Below are 20629 nucleotides of genomic sequence, written 5' to 3' on the forward strand. Positions count from 1 at the left end.
AATTATGATGGTTGATTATTGACAATACAATGCTAGTAAACAAACAAAATTTTACATTTCATTTAGGTTATCCGTGTCGATGGAAACCAGCACTATAGGAAGACCCTGATCACCTCCACCGGTAAACCTGAAGGCGTAGGACAGCCCATTGGAATAACCCTGGATCCAATCCGAGGGTAAAGCATCTGTGCAAATTTACAGATTATGTGCTGTTACTTAAATTCAGCCACATGTAAAAAATAAGGGGAAACAACAAGTCTCAGTTTCTGTGGGTAAAATGATCAAAACTTTATTAAATACCTTTACTTCTGTGTTTCTGATGGTGATTGATAATTAGTTTATACATACATGAGCAACAAGATCTCATAGTTTGAAAGACCGTCACATAATTGGCAATTGAGTTCTTTATGGTATAAATATGCGTACATGATGATTGACTCATCTTTGACTATCTTTAAGTGTTTCTCATATTTACACTTTACCCTCACAGGAGATTGTTTTGGACAGACAAAGGGTCAGACAATGGAGTTCCTCCAAAGGTTGCAGGCGCTGACATGGATGGTGGAAATGTCGTGAACCTCTACACAGGAAACTTGGCTAACATAGGATTCATCACCGCTGACATCTCTACTATGAAACTGTACTGGGGCGTGGCGGGCTCAGGGGTGGTATGTACATTATACATGCTTAACATAAAGACTGTCGTCGAATTTATGAATGGTAAGAGGAATAATTAGAGAGAGATGGGGAATGACATGCAGCAAAAGTTTTAACTTCTTTTACTAACCTCTCCCTCTTTGCCTTCCTTTCTTGTTTGCCCAGATCGAGAGTGGCACCATGGACGGAGTAACCCGGGTGACGGTGGTGAGTGGTCTGTCCCATCCATGGGGGCTGACAATCCACCAGAACTACCTCTACTACACCGACCTGGACTACGAGGTCATTGAGAGGGTGGACAAGGAAAGTGGCGCCAATATGGTGGTGATGAGGAGCGGCATGTCTGGCCTCCGTGCCCTCAAAGTGCACGCCAGAGACAGTACGTGGATTTTAATTTAATCCAGGGGTGTCTGTCCTTGAGTATTTTTGGTGTTTTTATTATGCAAAAGGTGATTACTGCCCCTGAATGAGCGAGTAGGAGTTTGTCCTTGTCAAGGACACCACACAGCAGGATCGAGCACCACTTCTGTTTGATCTTTCTCTGTTGATAAAGCGCATAATAATATTTTAGGCTATTTCAGTCCTCGAAGCTCCAAAATAATCTGAAATTTTTTGACGATTAGAAGATTTCTCCTCTCTTTTTTTCTTTCTCTCTCTCATTTTCATACATTCATATGTTGTCCAGTTGTATTTCAGTAATATAGGTTCATATGATCCAGTAATACTCAAACTCTCTTTCTCTCTCGCTTACAGACTCTGCAGGAACGAGCAACGCCTGCAGCTCCAACAACGGGGGCTGTCCCCACCTCTGTCTACCCAAGCCAAACAATCAAAAGACCTGCACCTGCACCACAGGCTTTAACCCCTCTCAGGATGGCACCCGCTGTGAACAGTTTGAGTCTTTCGCAATTGTCTCCACAACCAAGTACATCCGCGGCTTCCACATAAACAGCTCGGATCACTCTGAGGCTATGGCGCCTGTCGGCGGACGTATGTTTTTCTTGCTTTGCATTATGATGTTTGAGTTTGTGTTTTTTTTGTAAACTGACGCTTTTTTGTGTGTGTCTTTTGCAGCTTCCTACTCCGTTAAGACCAAGTTAGACCTCCATATTGAATCTGGCTTTGTGTACTGGACTGATAACTACACCTCCACCACATACAGGGGCATCTTCAGGGCCAATACAGATGGAGGATCTTACAGCACTGTTGTCAACTCAGGTGTTGGAAGAGGAGGCATCCAGGGTCTCGCTGTAGACTGGGTTGCAGGTATGAAGCCGCTCAACCATCCAACATTCATTCATTCACAGGGACTCTCTAGGAGCGAATATATTAACTAGTAACATTCTCATCTCTTCATTTATTTTTAGGCAACTTATACTTCACCAATGCGTTTGACAGTGAGACCTTCCTGGAGGTTCTTGCCATCAACACCACCTACCGAATGATTCTCCTCAAGTCCAGCCAAGACCGGCCCCGTGACGTGGCTGTCAGCCCCAAGCTTCGCTACCTCTTCTGGACTGACGGTGGCCAAACACCAAAGATTGAGCGGTCCCTGCTGGATGGCACCAACCGCACTGTGTTGGCTTCAGAAAGTCTGGCGTCACCTCGTGGTCTTACTGTTGATTACACCAATGATTTCCTCTACTGGACGGATGATGTTCTTGATATGATCTCCCGAATGGCCACAGACGGCACACAGAGGCAGATTATCCGCTACGGGAGCCGATATCCGTCGCCAACGGGAATGGCTATATTTGGAAACTACATGCTGTGGGTGGATAAAAAACTTGGCAAAATTTTCCAAGCCAGTAAAGACCCTGCCAACACTGACCAGCCAGAGGTGAGAATTAAATCTGCTGAATTTCACACATGGCTTTCTGTTTCGCCTTTCATGATTGTGCCGTTTTGTGATATTCTGTTGAGATGTGAAATAATTTGTTAGGGAAGCTGTTGCAGGTATTACAGTGAAATTTGTCCAGATTCTTTCTGTTGTAAGAATCACATGTACATAAACATTTTAGTTAGTAATAACCAGTTTCAGCATAGTTTTATTACTGATTCATCTGCAGATGTTTTCTTTCTCTGTTTGGTCCAAAAAATATCCAAAAATTACATAAATTGTAACAAAAAATGTTAATTTCCTACAGTCTGAAGTCATGACATCAAATTTGTCTGATATATAGTCCAAAATCTGTAACATGAGAAGCTAGAACAAACCAATCTTTGGCATTTCTGCTAAAGAAAGAAGAGGAAGAATGTCTTTGATTCATACAATAGATTCCCATTAATTTTGTCTTTGATCGACCAGTTGATTAATTGCTGCAGCTCTATACTCAACACAGGCTTATTTTATTTTAACACTTAGTGATCATGCTGTGTATTTGCTACACCCATGTCACCAAATAACAAAACATTTCTCTTCTTTTCCAGGTAATCCGAGACAATCTTGATGGCCTGATGGATGTCACTGTCTTTGACGCTCATGTCCAGCCTACATCTGCAAACCAGGTTGGTTTTAACCCATGTCAAGAAGATAACGGACGCTGCCAGCAGCTCTGTTTCGCCCTACCAGGCCAGGAGAAACCAAAATGTGGTTGTGCACACGGGTCACTCCTTAATAATGGGGTAACATGTGGGTACGGACTGGACGAGTTTCTGGTTTTCACCACTGACTACACGCTGAACAGCATGAGGCTCGACCCTGCTGACCACAGCACGCCTTATCCAACGGTGAACCTGGGCTACGGCGTGCTGGCTTTGGATTATGACTTCAAGGAGAAGCGAGTTTTCTTCACCCAGTATAAGGGAATTGGTCGGAGCAGAATTGGCTACATCATCACGACATCCATCACCAGCCCGCCTGTCATTATCGCCGCAAGTGAGTTTAGCATTAATTGTTATCTGTGTTTCCTTTGTGGGACTCATCACCTAGCTTGTAACTTATTTTAATCTCACTCTCCTCTCCTCTCTGTTGCACTGCACAGACTTGGATGACCCAGAGGGATTGGCCTACGACTGGATCAACAAGCGTCTCTACTTTACTGACTACTATAGTCGCAAAGTCCAGTCCATTGGGGTGGATGGGATGAACCGCTCAGTCGTCGCTCATGCAAACCGCCCCAGAGGCATCATTGTTGACCCCTGCTATGGGTAAAAGCACTTACTTCACTGCCAAATGTCTACAGATTGTACATGAAGTATGTTCATGAGGTCCTCTTCTCCATTCTCACTCTGCTCTCTCTGCACAGTTACCTGTACTGGACTGACTGGGGCAGTCCAGCTAAGATTGAGAGGGCCACACTGGGTGGAAACTTCCGCACCGCCATCATCAACAGCAGCCTGTTAATTCCCAATGGCCTGTCTCTGGATTACGATGAAAGAATGCTCTACTGGGCGGATGCCTCATTGTATGTTCATGTTTTTTATGGTGTTGGAGCAGATCCTACAATGCTCACCCTTTTTTGACAACTCTTCTTCTGCCTCCCACAGAGATAAGATTGAGCGCTCCACCCTGACTGGTGAGAACCGACAAGTGATCGTGCAGGGTGCCCAGTACCCGTTCGCCCTGACTGTCTTCAAACAGGACATCTTCTGGACCGACTGGACTGAGAGGGGCGTCTTCAGGGCTGGAAAGGACGATGGCTCTGGCTTCGCAGTGCTCGCCCAGGACCTGCAGTACCGACCAAACGACATCCATGTTTATGCCGAGTCCAAGCAGGAGAGCTGCTCAAGCTCCTGTCAGCAGTTCAACGGAGGCTGTAGTCACGTCTGTGTTCCCGGTAAGAGACTCTCCAAACAAGAACCCCCTTAATCCCCTCTATTATTCAAGTTACACAGCAAACAGAAAAGGCAGTGATTACAGAAAATGTAAATACAACGCTCCTTTTACTCCTAGTACCACTAATCACAAAGATCAAAAAGACGGATCATCTCCGTGTTTCCTGTAGTTCATCTTCATTCTCCCATAATCTCTCCTGCAGGTCCAGTAGGCCCAGAGTGCCAGTGTCCTCACCAGGGGAAGTGGTACCTCGCCAACAACGGTAAAGACTGTATCCAAGACACAGGGAAACGCTGTCAGCCGGATCAGTTCACCTGCCTCAACGGTAACTGCATCACGGCGCGCTGGAAGTGTGATGGCTACAACGACTGCCACGATAACACGGATGAGCTGGAGAGAGTGTGTGGTGAGTCGTGAGGTTTAATCTGACTTTTAAGAACCGAGCAGGTTGAAAATAAATATAATGGCAAGAAAGTTCATCAGCACTCTGTGCTCCTCCTGCTCCTCTCCAGCCTTCCACACCTGCTCAGCCATGGACTTCACCTGTGACAACGGACGCTGCTTGCCGCTCGGCTATGTCTGCGACTACATGGACGACTGTGGTGACAACAGTGATGAGCGAGACTGCGCCTTCCCCACGTGTAACCCCGCCACTGAGTTCACCTGCTCGAACGGACGCTGCATCAGTGCGGCGTTCGTCTGCGACGGCCACAACGACTGCAGAGGCAACGCCTCTGATGAAATCAACTGCCGTGAGTGCAGGGACTGATTTGTTAACTGATGGATTGATTATTGTTCTTTTATTGTCATTGCCTTCACTGCATGAATAACTATCTTCTCTTCCTCGGTTGCTAGAGAGCTGTAGTATCCATCTTTCAAAATAAGAGTCCTTCCTTTCCTCTTTGTTCTTTCCAGCTGACAGAACATGTCCAACGGGCCAGGTCAAGTGTGACGGCACCAACATCTGCATCTACCCCGAAAACCTGTGTGACGGCTACAACAACTGCGGAGACAACAGCGACGAGAATCCTCTGTTTTGCGGTAAGTTGAACACCCGGCATTTGTCCTGCTGCCCGAGTGTTTCATTCTTATTATAAGCGGTTGCTGCTGCCAGGTGGTTACCTCCAAGACTTTGGGGGGGCAGAGCAAAATGTTACTTTCTGGGTGGATTCAGTAGAACTCTACATGGATATATGTTGAAATGATCAATTGTGTGGATCTGCGTTTCTGTGCTGCAGCGGGTCGCACATGCTCTCCAGACCAGTTCCGCTGCGATGAAGGGAAATGTATCCCTGACTATTGGGTGTGCGACTCCATCCAAGACTGCAGTGATGGGACAGATGAACCTCCGACCTGTGGTGAGTTCTTCTACATTTACATTTGGTATTTGAGCTTCCACCACATTCAGGGTCGACGTTAACATGACTCCATAGAAGATTTTTGAATTTGTAGCTACTCACCATTACTTTTATGTTTCTTGTATTCTGTTCAGTTAGACATCACATTTTTTTATACAGTAACTCACAATATGTGTCTTTCAGTTTGTGCTCATAACTGAAAAGGTGTTTTCAATACATTAAAAATACCATTTACCTAATTAGAATTTATGGCAGTCATAACCGTAAGCTGCTTCATTTGTACATTTTATCTTAAATTCATTTGTCAGTATGGATGATAGATGATAGTTATCAATGACCTGTTAATTATTAACACAGTGAATCATTGATGACCATGTGCTAAATTGTGTTGCCTACCTAATTAATTGAATTTAAAATGATTTCTATTCTTGGATGTCTTTTAGCTTGTATATATTTTTATTTTATATTTTTTACATCTTCACTTATATTTTGTGTTTTTTACTTCATGTTTAGTGCTGTTTGCACTGGGACAGAGGGAAACGCAATTTCAATTCTCTGTATGTCCTGTACGTATAGCAGTATTGATAATAAAGTTGACTTGAACTTGAACTTGTTTTTCTTTGTTCCTGTGCAGAGGATCAAATCAAAACTTGCAGCCCGACTCAGTTCACATGCACCAACGGAAACTGTATCCCCCAGTCATTGGTCTGCGACGGCAACAATGACTGCGGGGACAACAGTGACGAGGCTCCTGAACTGCAGTGTGGTGAGATAGCTCTTTAACATTTATTAATTACACTGTGTGAGGGTAACACTGGAAATATATTTATTTTGTGTGATTAGAATACCATGATTACCATTACCACATTTTCCATCTTCTCTCCATCTCCTGCAGGTGAACGTACCTGCAGTTCCAACCAGTTCACCTGTCCGACCTGGTACCCCGGTCACCCGCGCTGCGTGCCGTTAAGCTCTGTCTGTGATGGGGACAAAGACTGCGCCAATGCAGCTGATGAGCTCCAAAACTGCCCCAATCGTTCCTGCCACATGAATGAATTTACCTGTTCTAACGGGCGTTGCATCTTTATCGCCTACCAGTAAGTATAGAGTGGACATTTAACTGATTCTGTTGTCATTAAAAAGAGTGTAATATTTTACTCCTCCTCCTCCAGGTGTGACCGTGTGAACGACTGCGGGGACGGCAGCGATGAGTTGAGCTGTAATTACGAGACGTGCGGCAGCAACCAGTTCACCTGCGGCAATGGCGCCTGCATCTTCGCCTCCTACATCTGCGACGGGGAGAGCGACTGTTTGGATGGCTCAGATGAGGCGGACAGCTTGTGCGTCACGCCGCAGCCCACCTGTGCTCCCCAAGAGTACATGTGCAAGTCGGGCGAGTGCATCGACATCAATAAGGTGTGCAACGGGATGAAGGACTGCCCGGACAACTCGGACGAAAAAGGCTGCGGTGAGATACTAAAATATGAAACAAAAGGGTTATTACCAAACCAGTTGGGCATTTTAAGAAGATTCACTATCATTAAATTCATGTCCAGCTCTGTGAAGCAAAATATTAGCTCTGATGTTTAAAGAAACTTTCATCTGTAAAGTTCTCACAAGTGTTAAACTTATCATTATTATTCACAATTTGCTCATACTTTTAAGATGTAATATTCAAAATGCTTCATACTTCATCACGTGATTGTTGCTCACCTGGTGTAGCGTGTGAGTTCTTACTGTTGTGGCTGCTACGATTTCATTTCATTAGATTTATTATTATCTTATTATTATCTTATTACCTTATTTATCTATTTTCAGCTTATTCCTTGTGAAATAAAGGCATAAAAACTTTTTTAAGTGTTTTACAACAGCCCAAAAAGTCATAAATACTTATAATACAATAATAATACAATACAATAATCTTTGTTTAAATAATTATTGATAAATAACATTTGCACAAGAAAATTAATCAGTCAAGTTATCAGTTCATTGACTATTGATTAATCCTCTTCGTTCATCACCTTCGTCTTCTTTCCTTGTCCTGTTTAGGAATCAACGAGTGCCGCAGCCCATCAGTTCACAAGTGTGCCCAGCTCTGCACCGACACCCTCACCGGTTACTACTGCTCCTGCAACGCCGGATACAAACTCATGCCAGATGGCAAAGCCTGTGAGGACATCAACGAGTGCCTGAGCACGCCCGCCGTCTGCAGCCAGATCTGCGAGAACGCCGTCGGCTCGTACCACTGCAAATGCGCCCCGGGGTACATCCGTGAGGCGGACGGACGCACCTGTCGTCAGAACAGCGGCATTGCCCCGTATCTGTTGTACAGTAATCGATACTACATCCGCAAATTGACCACAGACGGGTCACAGTTGAGTATAGTCTTGCAGGGGCTGTCCAACGTGGTGGCGTTGGAGTTTGACCACTCCGAGAAGATGCTTTACTGGCTGGACGCAGGAGCGGGAAAGATTGAGAGGATGCGTTTTGATGGGACCGACAGGGAGACGCTTGCAGATGACGATGTGAGAGGAGCTGAAGGCCTGGCGCTAGACTGGGTGGGCAGGTGAGTGAAATAGCAAAGCCGTCTTTGAATCTGTCCGATGAAAACACGGCTGCAGGATTGTCGCTGAGAACCTTTTGCGTCCGCTGCAGGAAGTTGTACTGGTCGGACTCTGACTACGGCTCGGTTCATGTGATGGAGCTCGACGGGCGCAACCAGAAGAAGTTGCTGTCAGGAGACATCAAAGATGGAAATGCCACTTATATCATCAGCCGACCTCGTGCTGTGGCTGTTAACCCGAAATACGGGTACTGACACACACACACACAACTCCTTGAGGTGTAGCTGACACCAAATCCAGATGTTTAATATTGCAAAAAAACATTCCTCCAGTCAGAGTTTATGGCTGATATAAAACAGTGTTGTCCTGCAGACTCTTTAATCCTTTGTCGTCCTATTTTCTTCCTTCCTGTCCTCTTTTTACCCAGATGGCTGTACTGGACCGACTGGGGCGACACAGCATATATCGGCAGAGCTGGCATGGACGGAAGCAACGTCAGTGCCATCATCACAACCAAGCTGGAGTGGCCTAATGCTCTGACTATAGACTACACCAACAACAAGATCTTCTTTGCTGACTCCCACCTTAACTTCCTGGAGTGAGTTTAGACCGTCACGTTATGAATATGAACACCTACAATGTCTAACAACCCTGCACTTTATCATCAGCTTTGCCGACATGGACGGCCAGAACCGGCACCGGGCGATCGCTGGAACACTTCCTCACGTGTTTGCTGTTTCCCTGTTTGAGGACTGGGTTTACTGGACAGACTGGAACACACACACAGTGGAGAAGGCGCACAAGTTCACTGGTGAACAGCGCGCAGTCATGGGCAACAACACACATCGGCCCTATGACATTCACGTCTACCACCCCTACAGGCAGCCTCGCAGTACGTACATTTGAACTGTAGACGCTCATGTTCTTTCCCCTCAGTGCAGAATGCAGCTCCAGAATGAACCAATATGCAATTTCTCAGGTGAAAACCCCTGCAACTCCCATCACCTGACCTGCAGCCATCTGTGTCTGATTGGTCCCGGTGGGCAGCGAGCTACCTGTGAGTGTCCAGATCACTTCATAGGACTCTCTGTAGGCTTCAAGATCCAGTGTGTTGCCGACTGCTCCAGCACCCAGTTCCGCTGTGGAGACAATGAGAGGTCAGTGAGATAGAAAAATCACATTTCACAGTCCTCACGGTTACAGTATTAGTTTCTTTGTATAACGTGGTTATGCTTTCTCTCGTCCTCAGGTGTGTTCCTATATGGTGGAAGTGCGACGGCGAGTCAGATTGCGGCGATGGCTCAGATGAACCTCAGACCTGCCCTCCACGTTATTGCCCCATTGGCCGGTTCCAGTGTCAGGACGGCAACTGCACCTACCCCAGCTTCATCTGCGATGGGGAACCAGACTGCCCTGACAGTTCAGACGAGGACGCAGCTCTCTGCAGTATGAACATATTAACATATTAACTGCAACAGCATAGAAAATTAACATTGTTCTACTACTTAGCTGTGAATCTTTTAGGTGTGATTGTTTGGTTGGACGTTTCAGATACTAGTCAAGCTGCTGTCTGTCCCTGCAGGTGACCACCGATGCGAGGAAAACCAGTTCCAGTGTAAAAACAAGAAGTGTATCCCCGTGTCCTGGCAATGCGATGGAATAAGCGATTGCTTAGACGACAGTGACGAGGACGCAGAGACTTGTTCCCAGAGGACCTGCGGACCGGGACAGTTCCAATGTACCAACGGGCGCTGCGTGCCTTCGAGCGTCGTGTGTGACGTTGAGAACGACTGTGGGGATGGATCCGATGAGCCGCTTGAAACCTGCAGTAAGTGAGAGATCATGAGATGGAAGTTTTCCCCTCTCGTCCATTTCTGTCTTCCTCATCGTTTCTCATCTCGTGACATTTTGTCTCTGTCCTCTTTCTCATGTTTGTCTTTCTCTCTTCAGTGGGTCCGGACTACAAATGTGACGAGGACACAGAGTTCTCCTGCCAGACAAACTACCGCTGCGTTCCTCAGTGGGCCCGCTGTGACGGCACCAACGACTGCATCGACAACAGTGACGAGCAAGGCTGTGGTCAGTGTGCCAGTAGATGTGATATTATGTGAGGACAGGGTTGTGACAAAGACTGCACCAGTGAAGAGAAAGCATAAAAAGGTCGTCCGTGGTTGTTTTTCTTTGACCGCATGTTGAATCAACTTCTCATCCGTCCGTTTTCTGACTTTGTCTCCCAACAGAGGACGTGACCTGTGATCCCCTGGGAGATTTTCGATGTGACAACCACCGCTGTGTCCCCATCCGATGGCAGTGCGATGGCAACAACGACTGCGGTGACGGCTCAGATGAGAGAAACTGCCGTGAGTGTCCTTCTCCACATTCTTAAGCTCAGTCAAGTTTCTTCCAGGGTTACAAAATTTGATTTTGCCCTTTATTTAGCCTTTTTTTGAGATGATTCAGTTGCTTAATGCTAAACTAATCCTGCTGTTAAACTCAAATTTACTCACACTGCATGCAAAAAACTACCTTATGCATAGTGTGAGCATGTTTAGTGTGTGTGAACTGTAAGACCTCAAGCTGAAGATATGTGTGTGTCTCTCTTTTATCTTGATTTCGCTCCACAGAGCCAAGGCCTTGCTCTGAAAGTGAGTTTCGATGCGACAGCGGCATGTGCATCCCTGGAAACTGGGTGTGTGACCATGACAACGACTGCGGGGACAACTCAGACGAGCGGGACTGCGGTGAGCAAGGAACCGCACACAAAAGCTCCCTTCCTTCACATATTCTCTGTCGTTAAACAACACACTCAAGTTATCATGCTGGATCTCTTCCAGAGTTGCTGACGTGTCGTCCAGGTTCCTTCCAGTGTGAGTCAGGTCACTGTATCCCCGCTGCTCTGCAGTGTGATGGTCGGGCTGATTGTGAGGACCTGTCAGATGAGACCAGCTGTCGTAAGTAAACTGCCTAACCCCTGCAGCGTTTGACTTTGTTTGTTTCGTGTGTATTTAGAAATATGACGTCTACAAAAACTGTGGAATTATGGAGTGGCATCTCTTTACTGTCCACTTTCTAATAAAGATATGTGTTTCTTGAAATACTTAAAAATGTGAAATGATTTACAGTTTTCCCTCCACCCCGACAGCTACTCGTTACCCAGGAGGACGCTGGTGCCCTGTGAACCAGTTCCAATGTGCGAACCATCTTTGTGTGAACCAGTACTGGGTGTGTGATGGCACCGATGACTGTGGGGACCGCTCTGATGAACAGCTCAGTTTATGCCGTGAGAAACATTTTGTTTATTGTACACTGCAAATTACTCTCATTCATATTCAGTAAATCCTAATTAATTAGAAATATTTAGAGGATTTTTCATGTTACTAATTTAAGACAGGGTTAACAAAGTCAACAAAGCTCAAACCGTTCATATTCGAGATTAATCGAAACGTGTGTGTGTGTGTGTTTGACCAGTGAACATCACCTGTGAGATGCCGTCCAGGTTCCGCTGTGCGAACGGCTACTGCATCTACTCCGGCCTGATGTGCAACAAGAAGGACGACTGTGGAGACGGCAGTGACGAGAACGAGGAACTCTGTATGACCCGCACACATCCGCCGACCTTCTCACCTGTCGTACATCACATAGTTCTCATTATCTCTCAGTAAAAGTCAGTGCAGAGGGCAAATTATATAGTAGCTATTATAACCAAAGTATTTATATACAGGTTAGATTGTTAATATGACAGAAAATAGTAATAATTATCATAAGCAAGAGAGGTTTGAGTGAAGTACAGAGGTAGAAACCAGCAGAAATTCAAATCTGGACACACATGCAGAGGAAAACATAGATCCGTAGATTGCCTTTGTGCACAATAAATTAGTCTTTTTGTACAGTACCGTTGTTTTTATATTACATATTACATATTTTCTCTGTTTTTAAACAGCCACAGCCAGATTTCTAATAAGTTCAAGTTCAGAAAATGTACTACTAATCATCTGTTTCTGGGACCACCAGGGATTAGTGCAAACAACACTAATGCCTCCTGAACCTTGCTCTCCAATTCCATTAACATAGGAAGTCAAATTAAAATCATAATGAATATTCTGTATTATGGAAATTGTTATACACAATCAGCTTAAACATCATTATTTTGAGAGGAGATTAAATAGTCGTTGGACGTTGAATAGCTTGTCTGAATCCGAGGAAACGAACAGGGGCCGCTGTGAGAAGCCTTCAGCTGAATAATTAGTGAATATCGTGTGTTATCATGTTAGAGTATGTAATTATGTGTGCCTACATTTGAGTACTTCACTGTGTGGGTAGTTTTTTTTTTTTTAATCTACAAGTGTGGGCAGTTCACTCGTTTCCATCTTTCTATTTTTCCACCTTTTTATTTGGTGTTTAGTCAGTCAGAGAAGAGCGACACTGCAGAGAAAGCTCCTCAATCCTAGACAAGTGGAGGTGGACATGTTTGCACAGAAGAGTTGTATACCCACTCAACCTTCCCTGCGTACTTGTGCTGATGAGTCATTCCTACTGTGTCCTTCTCAGGCCGTGAGCCCACGCTGCCCCCGTGCACACTGGATCAATTCAAATGCACCAACGGACACTGCGTGGCCCTGCCGTACGTGTGCGATCACAATGACAACTGCGGGGACCTCACGGATGAATTAGGCTGCAGTGAGTAGCACGTCATGCATGCATACTATACTGTCTTACAAGTCAGTTTAAAGCCAGGGAGGAAAAACACACTGAATGTGTGACCTTACAGTTATCTTTGACGTTTTTTAGGCTTTTATCTTTTAGTTCAGTATTAAAATACTCACTCATAGTAAGAATATGTACACAGATAAGTAAGTCATTGTCATGATAACAGAATTTAAACTTTGATACGATGCTTTAATTAAAAAACGACACTCAATACCACTTGTGATTTTGAAAACCTGTGGAAAAAAGTCAGGATAATATTTTGTGGAGGAGGCTTGTTGTTAATGTAACCAACAAGGTACCGAATTAAGTCGCCCCCAGCCAGGTGTGTTCACTGTCACATTACTTGCTCTGTGTTTGTGAAATTAGGGTCAGGGTCTTTATCTCAGCATCTCTTGAATCTGCAGCAGGGCTGTGCGATTTCTTTGTTTGTTTTTCGTTTAATTTAGATACTATTAAATGTATAATTAACGTAATATTGTATTGTTTTAAACATGTGGTGTTTTAATATTTGGACATCCCTAGATCATAGCAGGTGAAATGTCAAGACTCCAGCCGTGCGTTCATAAAAAACAACATTCTGTATTTACTATAATGTGAATATGTGTCTTTACGAATGCACATTGCAGAAGTTTGACTGTCATATCGTGTAATTACGATTGTATGATCCATCCATCTATTTTCCACCAGTTATCTGGGGCTGGGTCACGACCCCATTATGAATTCGCAGTTCTCATTATGAGATACCAATCTTGTAATTATGAAAAAAGTGGAGTAAATACAGGTGGGTGAGTTATTTATAGGCACACTTAGGTTGAGTCATGAAGGTAAAGTGAATCACTATGATTCTGTGTCAGTAGCTGCATTATTCTGCTCTCATGTAAACAAACACCGTTTGATTTGAAGTGAGCGGGTCTTAAATTAGATCCGAACGAGCTGTTTTTTAACGTGTCAGTGAACGCACCCTGTGTTGTCTCCAGATTTTGGCCAAGATCGTCACTGTAAGGAAAATCTGTGCCAGCATGTGTGCACCAACCTGAACGGCACCGGCTTCATCTGCTCCTGCAGACCTGGATACAAAGTGAATCCAGTCAGCACGCATACCTGCCTGGGTACACACACACACACACACACATATATATATTCATATATATAAAAATAAGAATATGAATATTAATTGATAATATTCTTTCAGACATCGATGAGTGTGAGGAGTACGGCACCTGTCCTCAGATCTGTAAGAACACCAAGGGCAGCTACCACTGCGAGTGTGCCCCGGGATACCGTAAAGTGGGCAACGGCGCCATGTGCGAGGCCGAGGGTGAGCGCGATCTTTATGAACCAAGTATATAGGTCAAGTTGGCTTGATGGATTCATAAAGGAAACTGAGATACAACTTATTTTTTATCTCATGATGTGGTGGTAGATCTAGCCTCTTTTTATATACTGCTATACATTTGAATTTCCTATTTTTGCTGCTGCTGATGTTGAAAAATGAAGATTCAGGTCATCCCTGTCAGAAATATTCTGTTTTCTCATCGGTTATCAGTTGCAGTAGTCATAGTTGGTTTCCAATAAATGTTTTATTTAGTTAAACTAAAAATAAAGCTGCAGATATTCTTTTATTTCCTAATAATTCAGTGGCACACAGTTATGAAAGGCTCTTCTCGTACATCTTGTCCCGTTAAGGACAGTAAACACTAATTAAAGTGCACATTCATTAGATAACTAACTTATCTGGACGTGTTCATGGAGCATTTCCTGCATCCTTTGAGATCTGAATGTGTCACCTAGCAACATCAGTGGTGAGATGTAAACGTCTGTGTGTGTCTCTCAGGGTCGGCTCCCCTGCTGCTTCTGCCGGAGAACATTCGTATCCGGAGGTTCAACCTGCAGACGGAGGCCTACCACGACTTCCTGGAGGAACAGGAACACATAATGGCTCTGGACTACGACTGGGACCACAACAACACCGGGTTCAGTAGGTCACATACACAGACGCTGCAGCGAAAACCTGAAGACAGCTTGTGTCCATGCAGACAGAGAGTAAAGACCTGTTTGATTGTTTTGTCAGGTATGGTGTACTTCACTGTAGCCAGTCAGGACTCTGTGCCGGGTGCTATCAAGAGAGCTTACATACCTTCAGTGGACGACGGCAGTAACAACATCGGTGCTGCTGTCGACCTCGGCATCAAATACATCACCAGACCGGACGGCATCGCTGTGGACTGGGTGGGCAGGTGTGTGATTTTATACTTTTATACAGATTCCTCTAGAAAGTTTGTGTATCCGAACATGTTTTGTGAATCCTTCTGCCTGTAGGAACCTTTACTGGGCAGACTCCAGGGTGAAGAGGTTAGAAGTGGCCATGTTGGACGGACGCTACAGGAAGCACCTAGTCAAGACTGAGCTGGGCTACCCGTCTGCTGTGGCCGTCAACCCACGACTGGGGTGAGACAGACGGGGCTGCCTGGGAAGACATTTGATAGTTTTGTTTGTCACTGTATTGCTCATGTTGTGTGTTTTATACCTGGTTTAAAATGTTGGAAATCAGCAGACATGATCAGGGATCTATCTGGTTTCATGTCGTATTTACAACTCTAATCTGTGCTTATGTTTCTGCAGGATGTTGTACTGGGCAGACCGCGGGGATGAAGCCAAGATCGAGTGTTCTTGGATGGACGGACAGGAGAGAAAAGTCCTAGTGGCCGATGGCCTTGGTTGGCCCACCGGCCTGTCCATCGACTTCACCAACGATGACAGAATCTACTGGTCCGACTCAAAGGAAAGCCGCATAGAGTCTGTCCTGCCTTCAGGAGACGGCCGCAGAACCGCCGTCTTTATAGGTGAGAGTTAGTAAAAGAGTCGTCATCATCCGTTCATCCGTCTGTCGGGTTACATTTTCTTGTTCTCACCTTGTCTAGATGTGAGAAACCCCTTCAGTGTGAACGTCTTCGAGGACCACGTTTACTGGAGCACTCAGGAGAAAGGCGAAGTGTTCCGACAGGACAAGTTTGGCGGCGGAGCCAAGACGTTACTGCTGACTGCCGGGCCCTGGCTGACCCAGGTCTCTGTGTATCAGCAGCAGAGATACAACAGCGTAGCCAGTAAGCTGCACACTGACCTACATATTATTTTATTAATTCATTTTCATATTACATTATTCATTCTTTCTTTGTGTCTGCAGTTAAGAATCCATGTAAAGGAACCTGCAGCCACCTGTGTCTGCTCCGACCGGGCGGATACACCTGCGGCTGCCCAGAGGGCACCAACTTCGTGCCCGGCAGTAACACTGAGTGTGACGCCGGTAAGAAAAAGCCCCTTAACTCCGTATACGTCGTTAAAAACATGAGCCGTCATGTATCAGAGATGCAGAAAGTGTCATTAATTGCAGCAGCATTGATTCAAATATGATCTTTGCAACACAATAGAAGTCAGTGAAGCTACCTGAACTTATATCACATCCTGATCCTGATTGTTTTTCAACGTTATGATCGTTCCTATAAATAATTTCAGGGTTTGATCCACCGCCCACCATGCCCCCTCCGTGTCAGTGTCTAAATGGAGGCACCTGCTACTTTGATGACAACAGGGCGCTCTGCAAGTAAGAACCCTTTTTCAGTCTTTACAACCAGGACAAGTTGAGACTGAAGACTGACGCGCAGACTAAAGAATCACTCAGTTAACAAGTTTTTGTTTCACAGATGTCCTCCAGAGTGGGAGGGAGACTACTGCCAGACAAACGTTTTCAACGTGATCGCATCGTCTAGTATGTTTGATTCATTTAAACATATTATTCAAAGTCACATGACTTCATCTTGAGATTAACTCGCTCCCTTCTGCGCCCTCCCTCCATCTCAGTTGGAATAGCGATCGGGGTAACGATAGTGATCGTGGCTCTGCTGGGCGCTCTGGTCTATGCTGCCAGGAAGAAGTCCAATCTGCTGGAGACTCTACGAAACAGTTTGCCCAGCATGCCCAGCATGCCCAGCATGCCCAGTATGCCCAGTATGCCCAGTATGCCATCCATGCCCTCGATGCCGAACTTCAGGTGAGATGAAGCCAGCAGTGAAAAGACACGGATGGTTGTTATCACTGTCTGAAATACATATGTGATGTTTTAAATGATGAGATTGTTTTTCTTCAGTAGAAGATAATTGAAGTATTTAATGTACAGCATCATGTTACAGCCGAATCATTCCATGTTTTCCAGAAACTCCCCAAGCGCAGTGAAAACAGAGGGAAGTGAAACGAATTCTGAAGAGGTCAGTAGCAACACAGATAAATGTTCATGACGGAGGATCAGGGTCCTCTGTTAGGATCATTTCTTTTTCATTCCAAACATTGTAATAAAGAAAAAGAACAATATTAGAATTTATTTATATTTTAGATATGACATATAATAGTTTCCAGAGCTGCAGCAGAAATAACGTCAATAACGTCTCCCTGGAAACAAATCTGAATCAAATAATTCATATTCCTGACATTAAAACAAACAAAGATTAAAGATTCAAGAACAGAACGTCTACAAGTCGCTCATTTTTAATATCCACTGCGAAATAAAGTTAAACTGTTCGTCTGCATGCAGTAATTTTGAATTTATCTTGGTATTAACCTGACGAGCATAATAAAACAAACACTGAAAACTGGACTGGAGACTTTTCTGCAAGTTTCTGATTGTTGAACATTGTTTAATTAAAAGTTTTTATTACACTTTTATTACACTTATTAACAGTAACAAACATAGTTGTTTGTCTGGTTCCAGTTCAGATCAGTTTACGTGTCAAACATGAAGGAGCAGTCACAGTTACTGACGCGCTCTGTCCTGTCGTCTGCCGTCAGGTTCCCTGCATGTCTGTGGCCATGGTGGATACGGATGGGAAGAATTTCGAGAACCCGGCATACGAAGCTGGAGAACATCCTGCTGCCACGAGCGTGACCACAGCCACCACAGCTCCTGTTTGTCCTGGAACAAACAAGGTCAGTAAACAGAGAATTGTTGATTCTGCTCATACCTCTCCACGCTCTGCGGCTGAATGTTATAAAGGGCAACATTACCAAGAACGTACTTTCATTTGCTCTATTTTATCTGCTGCTTTGGTACCCGTTACTTTTTAGTTTTGCATTTAATGCAATGTATATTTTTGGATGAGCTCAGTCTTGTGATGCTGTGTCTGCTTCCTCAGGAGTACATCGATAATCCTTTGTATGTGGAACAAGTTGAAGTTGTGGACGAGGCGACAAAAAGTGCAAACCAACCTGCTGCTGACAACAGCAAGGTTCGTCACCGGTTTCAATTTAAATGTTTTTTTTTTTTTTTATGTCACATAACTGAATTTATCCTTAAAAAGTCGAAATACTCATTGATTAATAAGTAGTTCAAATGTTTTCATGTGGTCACCTCAGGAGGTGTTTGAAAATCCAGCGTACGTCTCAGACTCAGAAGATGTCGACATCGCTTCTGCACGACCAGCTGCTTCGAGCGCACAGGTAACCACGGAGACGCATGTTTAAAAATGTTACCTGATGTAAATAATAATCGCACGCTCTGAATCTCTGAAGATGTTCAAGTAAAGATCTGAAACTTTTCATTTCTCCTTTTTTCTTCGGCAGACTGACGATGACGGATTTCTGACTTTCAAAAACCCGACATACGCGGTGAGTCGAGAATGACGAACTCAGATTAAATGTCATTTTCTTTTTTATTATTATTTATTTTACTTATGTGTGAGTGTGAATTGTTCTGGATTTAGACAAACTGACATGGAGAGCTGTAAAAGTTCTGCACAGGACGGCCATGAAGTTTTACTTCTGTATGTTTTTATTCTTTATTTGACAACTTTGTAGCTTTAATTTCTGTTTGTCTTCATGGTTTTCCTGCAGGAGGACACGCCAGGAGCATCTGCTGCAGATTCTGAGATTTAACGAGATCAGGACTGAAACTTCAGGATGTAAATCCACTGAAGGAACCGCACAGAACTAATCAACCAAGACAGTTTGTAAAGAAGTAGAAAGAAATATGTTTTGTGTCATCTATTAACTTACATTTTAATACAGCCCTTGTGTATAAAAAAATCTTTTACAGGCATGATTTAATCCAACAAATATGAGACTCAGTAATCAAAGTGAATAAATGCTTGTAAATGTTTGTTTTATGTGTGAAAGTTAAACATTAAAACTGCTTTTATCACCGAGTGAAAGTGTAACGTTTGTATCCCATGTTGCATAAAATCTCTAAATGAAGCCCCTCGATAATATCATAATGAGCTTTCTTTGTGTAACGGTGCACATCTCCCACTGGTGTTATCCACTCTGTTCATCACAGATAGGACTCTGATCCTCAGCTCCTGTATCTGACCCACTGAGCTGACATGAAATGCTTTGTCATCATCCGTTTAATCACAAGGAGAGACACAATTTGAGGCAGCGGCAGTAGTGATTGTGCTTGCTCTCCTCTCCCACCGTCACAAATGTCCGAACACATCACGGTCCCTCTGAATCAGGCCGGGCCAGATGAGCAGAGAGGCACAAAAGGAAAGTGGAGAAGACAAGAAAAGTGGAAACACAACAACAGGGAGGAATGAGGAGGTAAAGGGAGCAGCGGCTGGTGTGTTTTTTTTCTCTTGTGGTGTGTGATGATTCATAGTTCATGTTTTCATAGCACTGCCCTCCCACGAGGCATCTCTGACCGTCAGCCAAAACATGTATTGTACCCCTCACTGAGACACACAGACATGGAGGGGAGGGCATGAATAGCAATGGATGGTTTTTAGAGAGGGGCGGACCAGCTTGGAGCATGTGTGCACACTGTGCTGCCTTCAGGGGCTGTCGGAAATCATACAAACACTCACTCTGTGTGACTCCTGGAGAGCCAAGAGGTTTTTTTATTTGATGGTTTTTCAGTCAGGATGGATAAAAGGGTTTGAGCAAAGAGACAGAATATGTTATCACATGTTTTAAATTTAATTTCAGACAATCATTAATAATAATAATAATCAATAATCATTTTACATCCGGTTAATGTTTGTATAGAAGCCCTTTTCTGCTGGTGTATGTGTGACGTGACCAACAGGTTTGTGCAGAGACGTTTGAAGCCCAGAATCTGTCACCTTGTTGGCAGTCCTACTACTAAAAATTGGCAAAGACGTGGATCATTGGTGCAGTCCTACTACTAAAAATTGGCAAAGACGTGGATCATTGGTGCAGGTTTAATGAAGCCTGGGTGCTCAATGAACCTATCAATCAAAGTGGCCACTCTCTTATTTATGCATAATAATTTAAGCCTTAATATAATGTGAACAGGTGAGTTGTATATAAATTCACCCTCAGTACAGTTGTCATGAACGGGGAAATTAGCTACAGAGACCAAAACTATTTTTTTGCACCAGGCTGTAAACATGTTTATTTCTTATTTTAACATGGGGACTTATGGAGACTGACTCACTTCTGTGGACGTTTGAGGAACTGCAGTTTTTGCCATCACTTCACAGCTACAGAGGCAATCGCTCAGCTAGAAAAAGGAAAAAATTTACACACAAATATGGCAAAACAACTGCATATTATGGACC

At 44.2% G+C, this 20629-nt stretch overlaps 1 protein-coding gene across 1 annotated transcript in view; it reads left to right on the top strand.

Moving 5' to 3' along the window:
- lrp2b (low density lipoprotein receptor-related protein 2b) overlaps positions 1 to 19250 on the top strand; it is a 33213-nt gene extending 13963 nt beyond the window's left edge. The window contains exons 34-81 of the mRNA XM_027289819.1: positions 67 to 176; positions 491 to 668; positions 823 to 1036; positions 1411 to 1647; positions 1732 to 1923; positions 2025 to 2497; positions 3088 to 3535; positions 3642 to 3807; positions 3906 to 4064; positions 4147 to 4436; positions 4638 to 4841; positions 4948 to 5187; positions 5351 to 5476; positions 5674 to 5793; positions 6428 to 6559; positions 6689 to 6890; positions 6966 to 7261; positions 7843 to 8359; positions 8449 to 8604; positions 8785 to 8955; positions 9026 to 9249; positions 9337 to 9514; positions 9607 to 9803; positions 9940 to 10185; positions 10308 to 10436; positions 10598 to 10717; positions 10982 to 11098; positions 11192 to 11308; positions 11500 to 11637; positions 11826 to 11948; positions 12906 to 13034; positions 14042 to 14173; positions 14257 to 14382; positions 14899 to 15042; positions 15136 to 15301; positions 15384 to 15512; positions 15687 to 15907; positions 15986 to 16168; positions 16249 to 16368; positions 16578 to 16665; positions 16766 to 16830; positions 16923 to 17112; positions 17275 to 17326; positions 17904 to 18041; positions 18248 to 18340; positions 18468 to 18551; positions 18675 to 18719; positions 18945 to 19250. Of these exons, the coding sequence (XP_027145620.1) occupies positions 67 to 176; positions 491 to 668; positions 823 to 1036; positions 1411 to 1647; positions 1732 to 1923; positions 2025 to 2497; positions 3088 to 3535; positions 3642 to 3807; positions 3906 to 4064; positions 4147 to 4436; positions 4638 to 4841; positions 4948 to 5187; positions 5351 to 5476; positions 5674 to 5793; positions 6428 to 6559; positions 6689 to 6890; positions 6966 to 7261; positions 7843 to 8359; positions 8449 to 8604; positions 8785 to 8955; positions 9026 to 9249; positions 9337 to 9514; positions 9607 to 9803; positions 9940 to 10185; positions 10308 to 10436; positions 10598 to 10717; positions 10982 to 11098; positions 11192 to 11308; positions 11500 to 11637; positions 11826 to 11948; positions 12906 to 13034; positions 14042 to 14173; positions 14257 to 14382; positions 14899 to 15042; positions 15136 to 15301; positions 15384 to 15512; positions 15687 to 15907; positions 15986 to 16168; positions 16249 to 16368; positions 16578 to 16665; positions 16766 to 16830; positions 16923 to 17112; positions 17275 to 17326; positions 17904 to 18041; positions 18248 to 18340; positions 18468 to 18551; positions 18675 to 18719; positions 18945 to 18986 (8367 nt within the window). The 3' untranslated portion in view covers positions 18987 to 19250. The remainder of the gene's footprint in view (positions 1 to 66; positions 177 to 490; positions 669 to 822; positions 1037 to 1410; positions 1648 to 1731; positions 1924 to 2024; positions 2498 to 3087; positions 3536 to 3641; positions 3808 to 3905; positions 4065 to 4146; positions 4437 to 4637; positions 4842 to 4947; positions 5188 to 5350; positions 5477 to 5673; positions 5794 to 6427; positions 6560 to 6688; positions 6891 to 6965; positions 7262 to 7842; positions 8360 to 8448; positions 8605 to 8784; positions 8956 to 9025; positions 9250 to 9336; positions 9515 to 9606; positions 9804 to 9939; positions 10186 to 10307; positions 10437 to 10597; positions 10718 to 10981; positions 11099 to 11191; positions 11309 to 11499; positions 11638 to 11825; positions 11949 to 12905; positions 13035 to 14041; positions 14174 to 14256; positions 14383 to 14898; positions 15043 to 15135; positions 15302 to 15383; positions 15513 to 15686; positions 15908 to 15985; positions 16169 to 16248; positions 16369 to 16577; positions 16666 to 16765; positions 16831 to 16922; positions 17113 to 17274; positions 17327 to 17903; positions 18042 to 18247; positions 18341 to 18467; positions 18552 to 18674; positions 18720 to 18944) is intronic.
- Positions 19251 to 20629: the final 1379 nt, after the last annotated feature.

The sequence above is a fragment of the Larimichthys crocea genome, chromosome XVI (assembly GCF_000972845.2).
Source record: "Larimichthys crocea isolate SSNF chromosome XVI, L_crocea_2.0, whole genome shotgun sequence".
Lineage (NCBI taxonomy): Eukaryota > Metazoa > Chordata > Actinopteri > Sciaenidae > Larimichthys > Larimichthys crocea.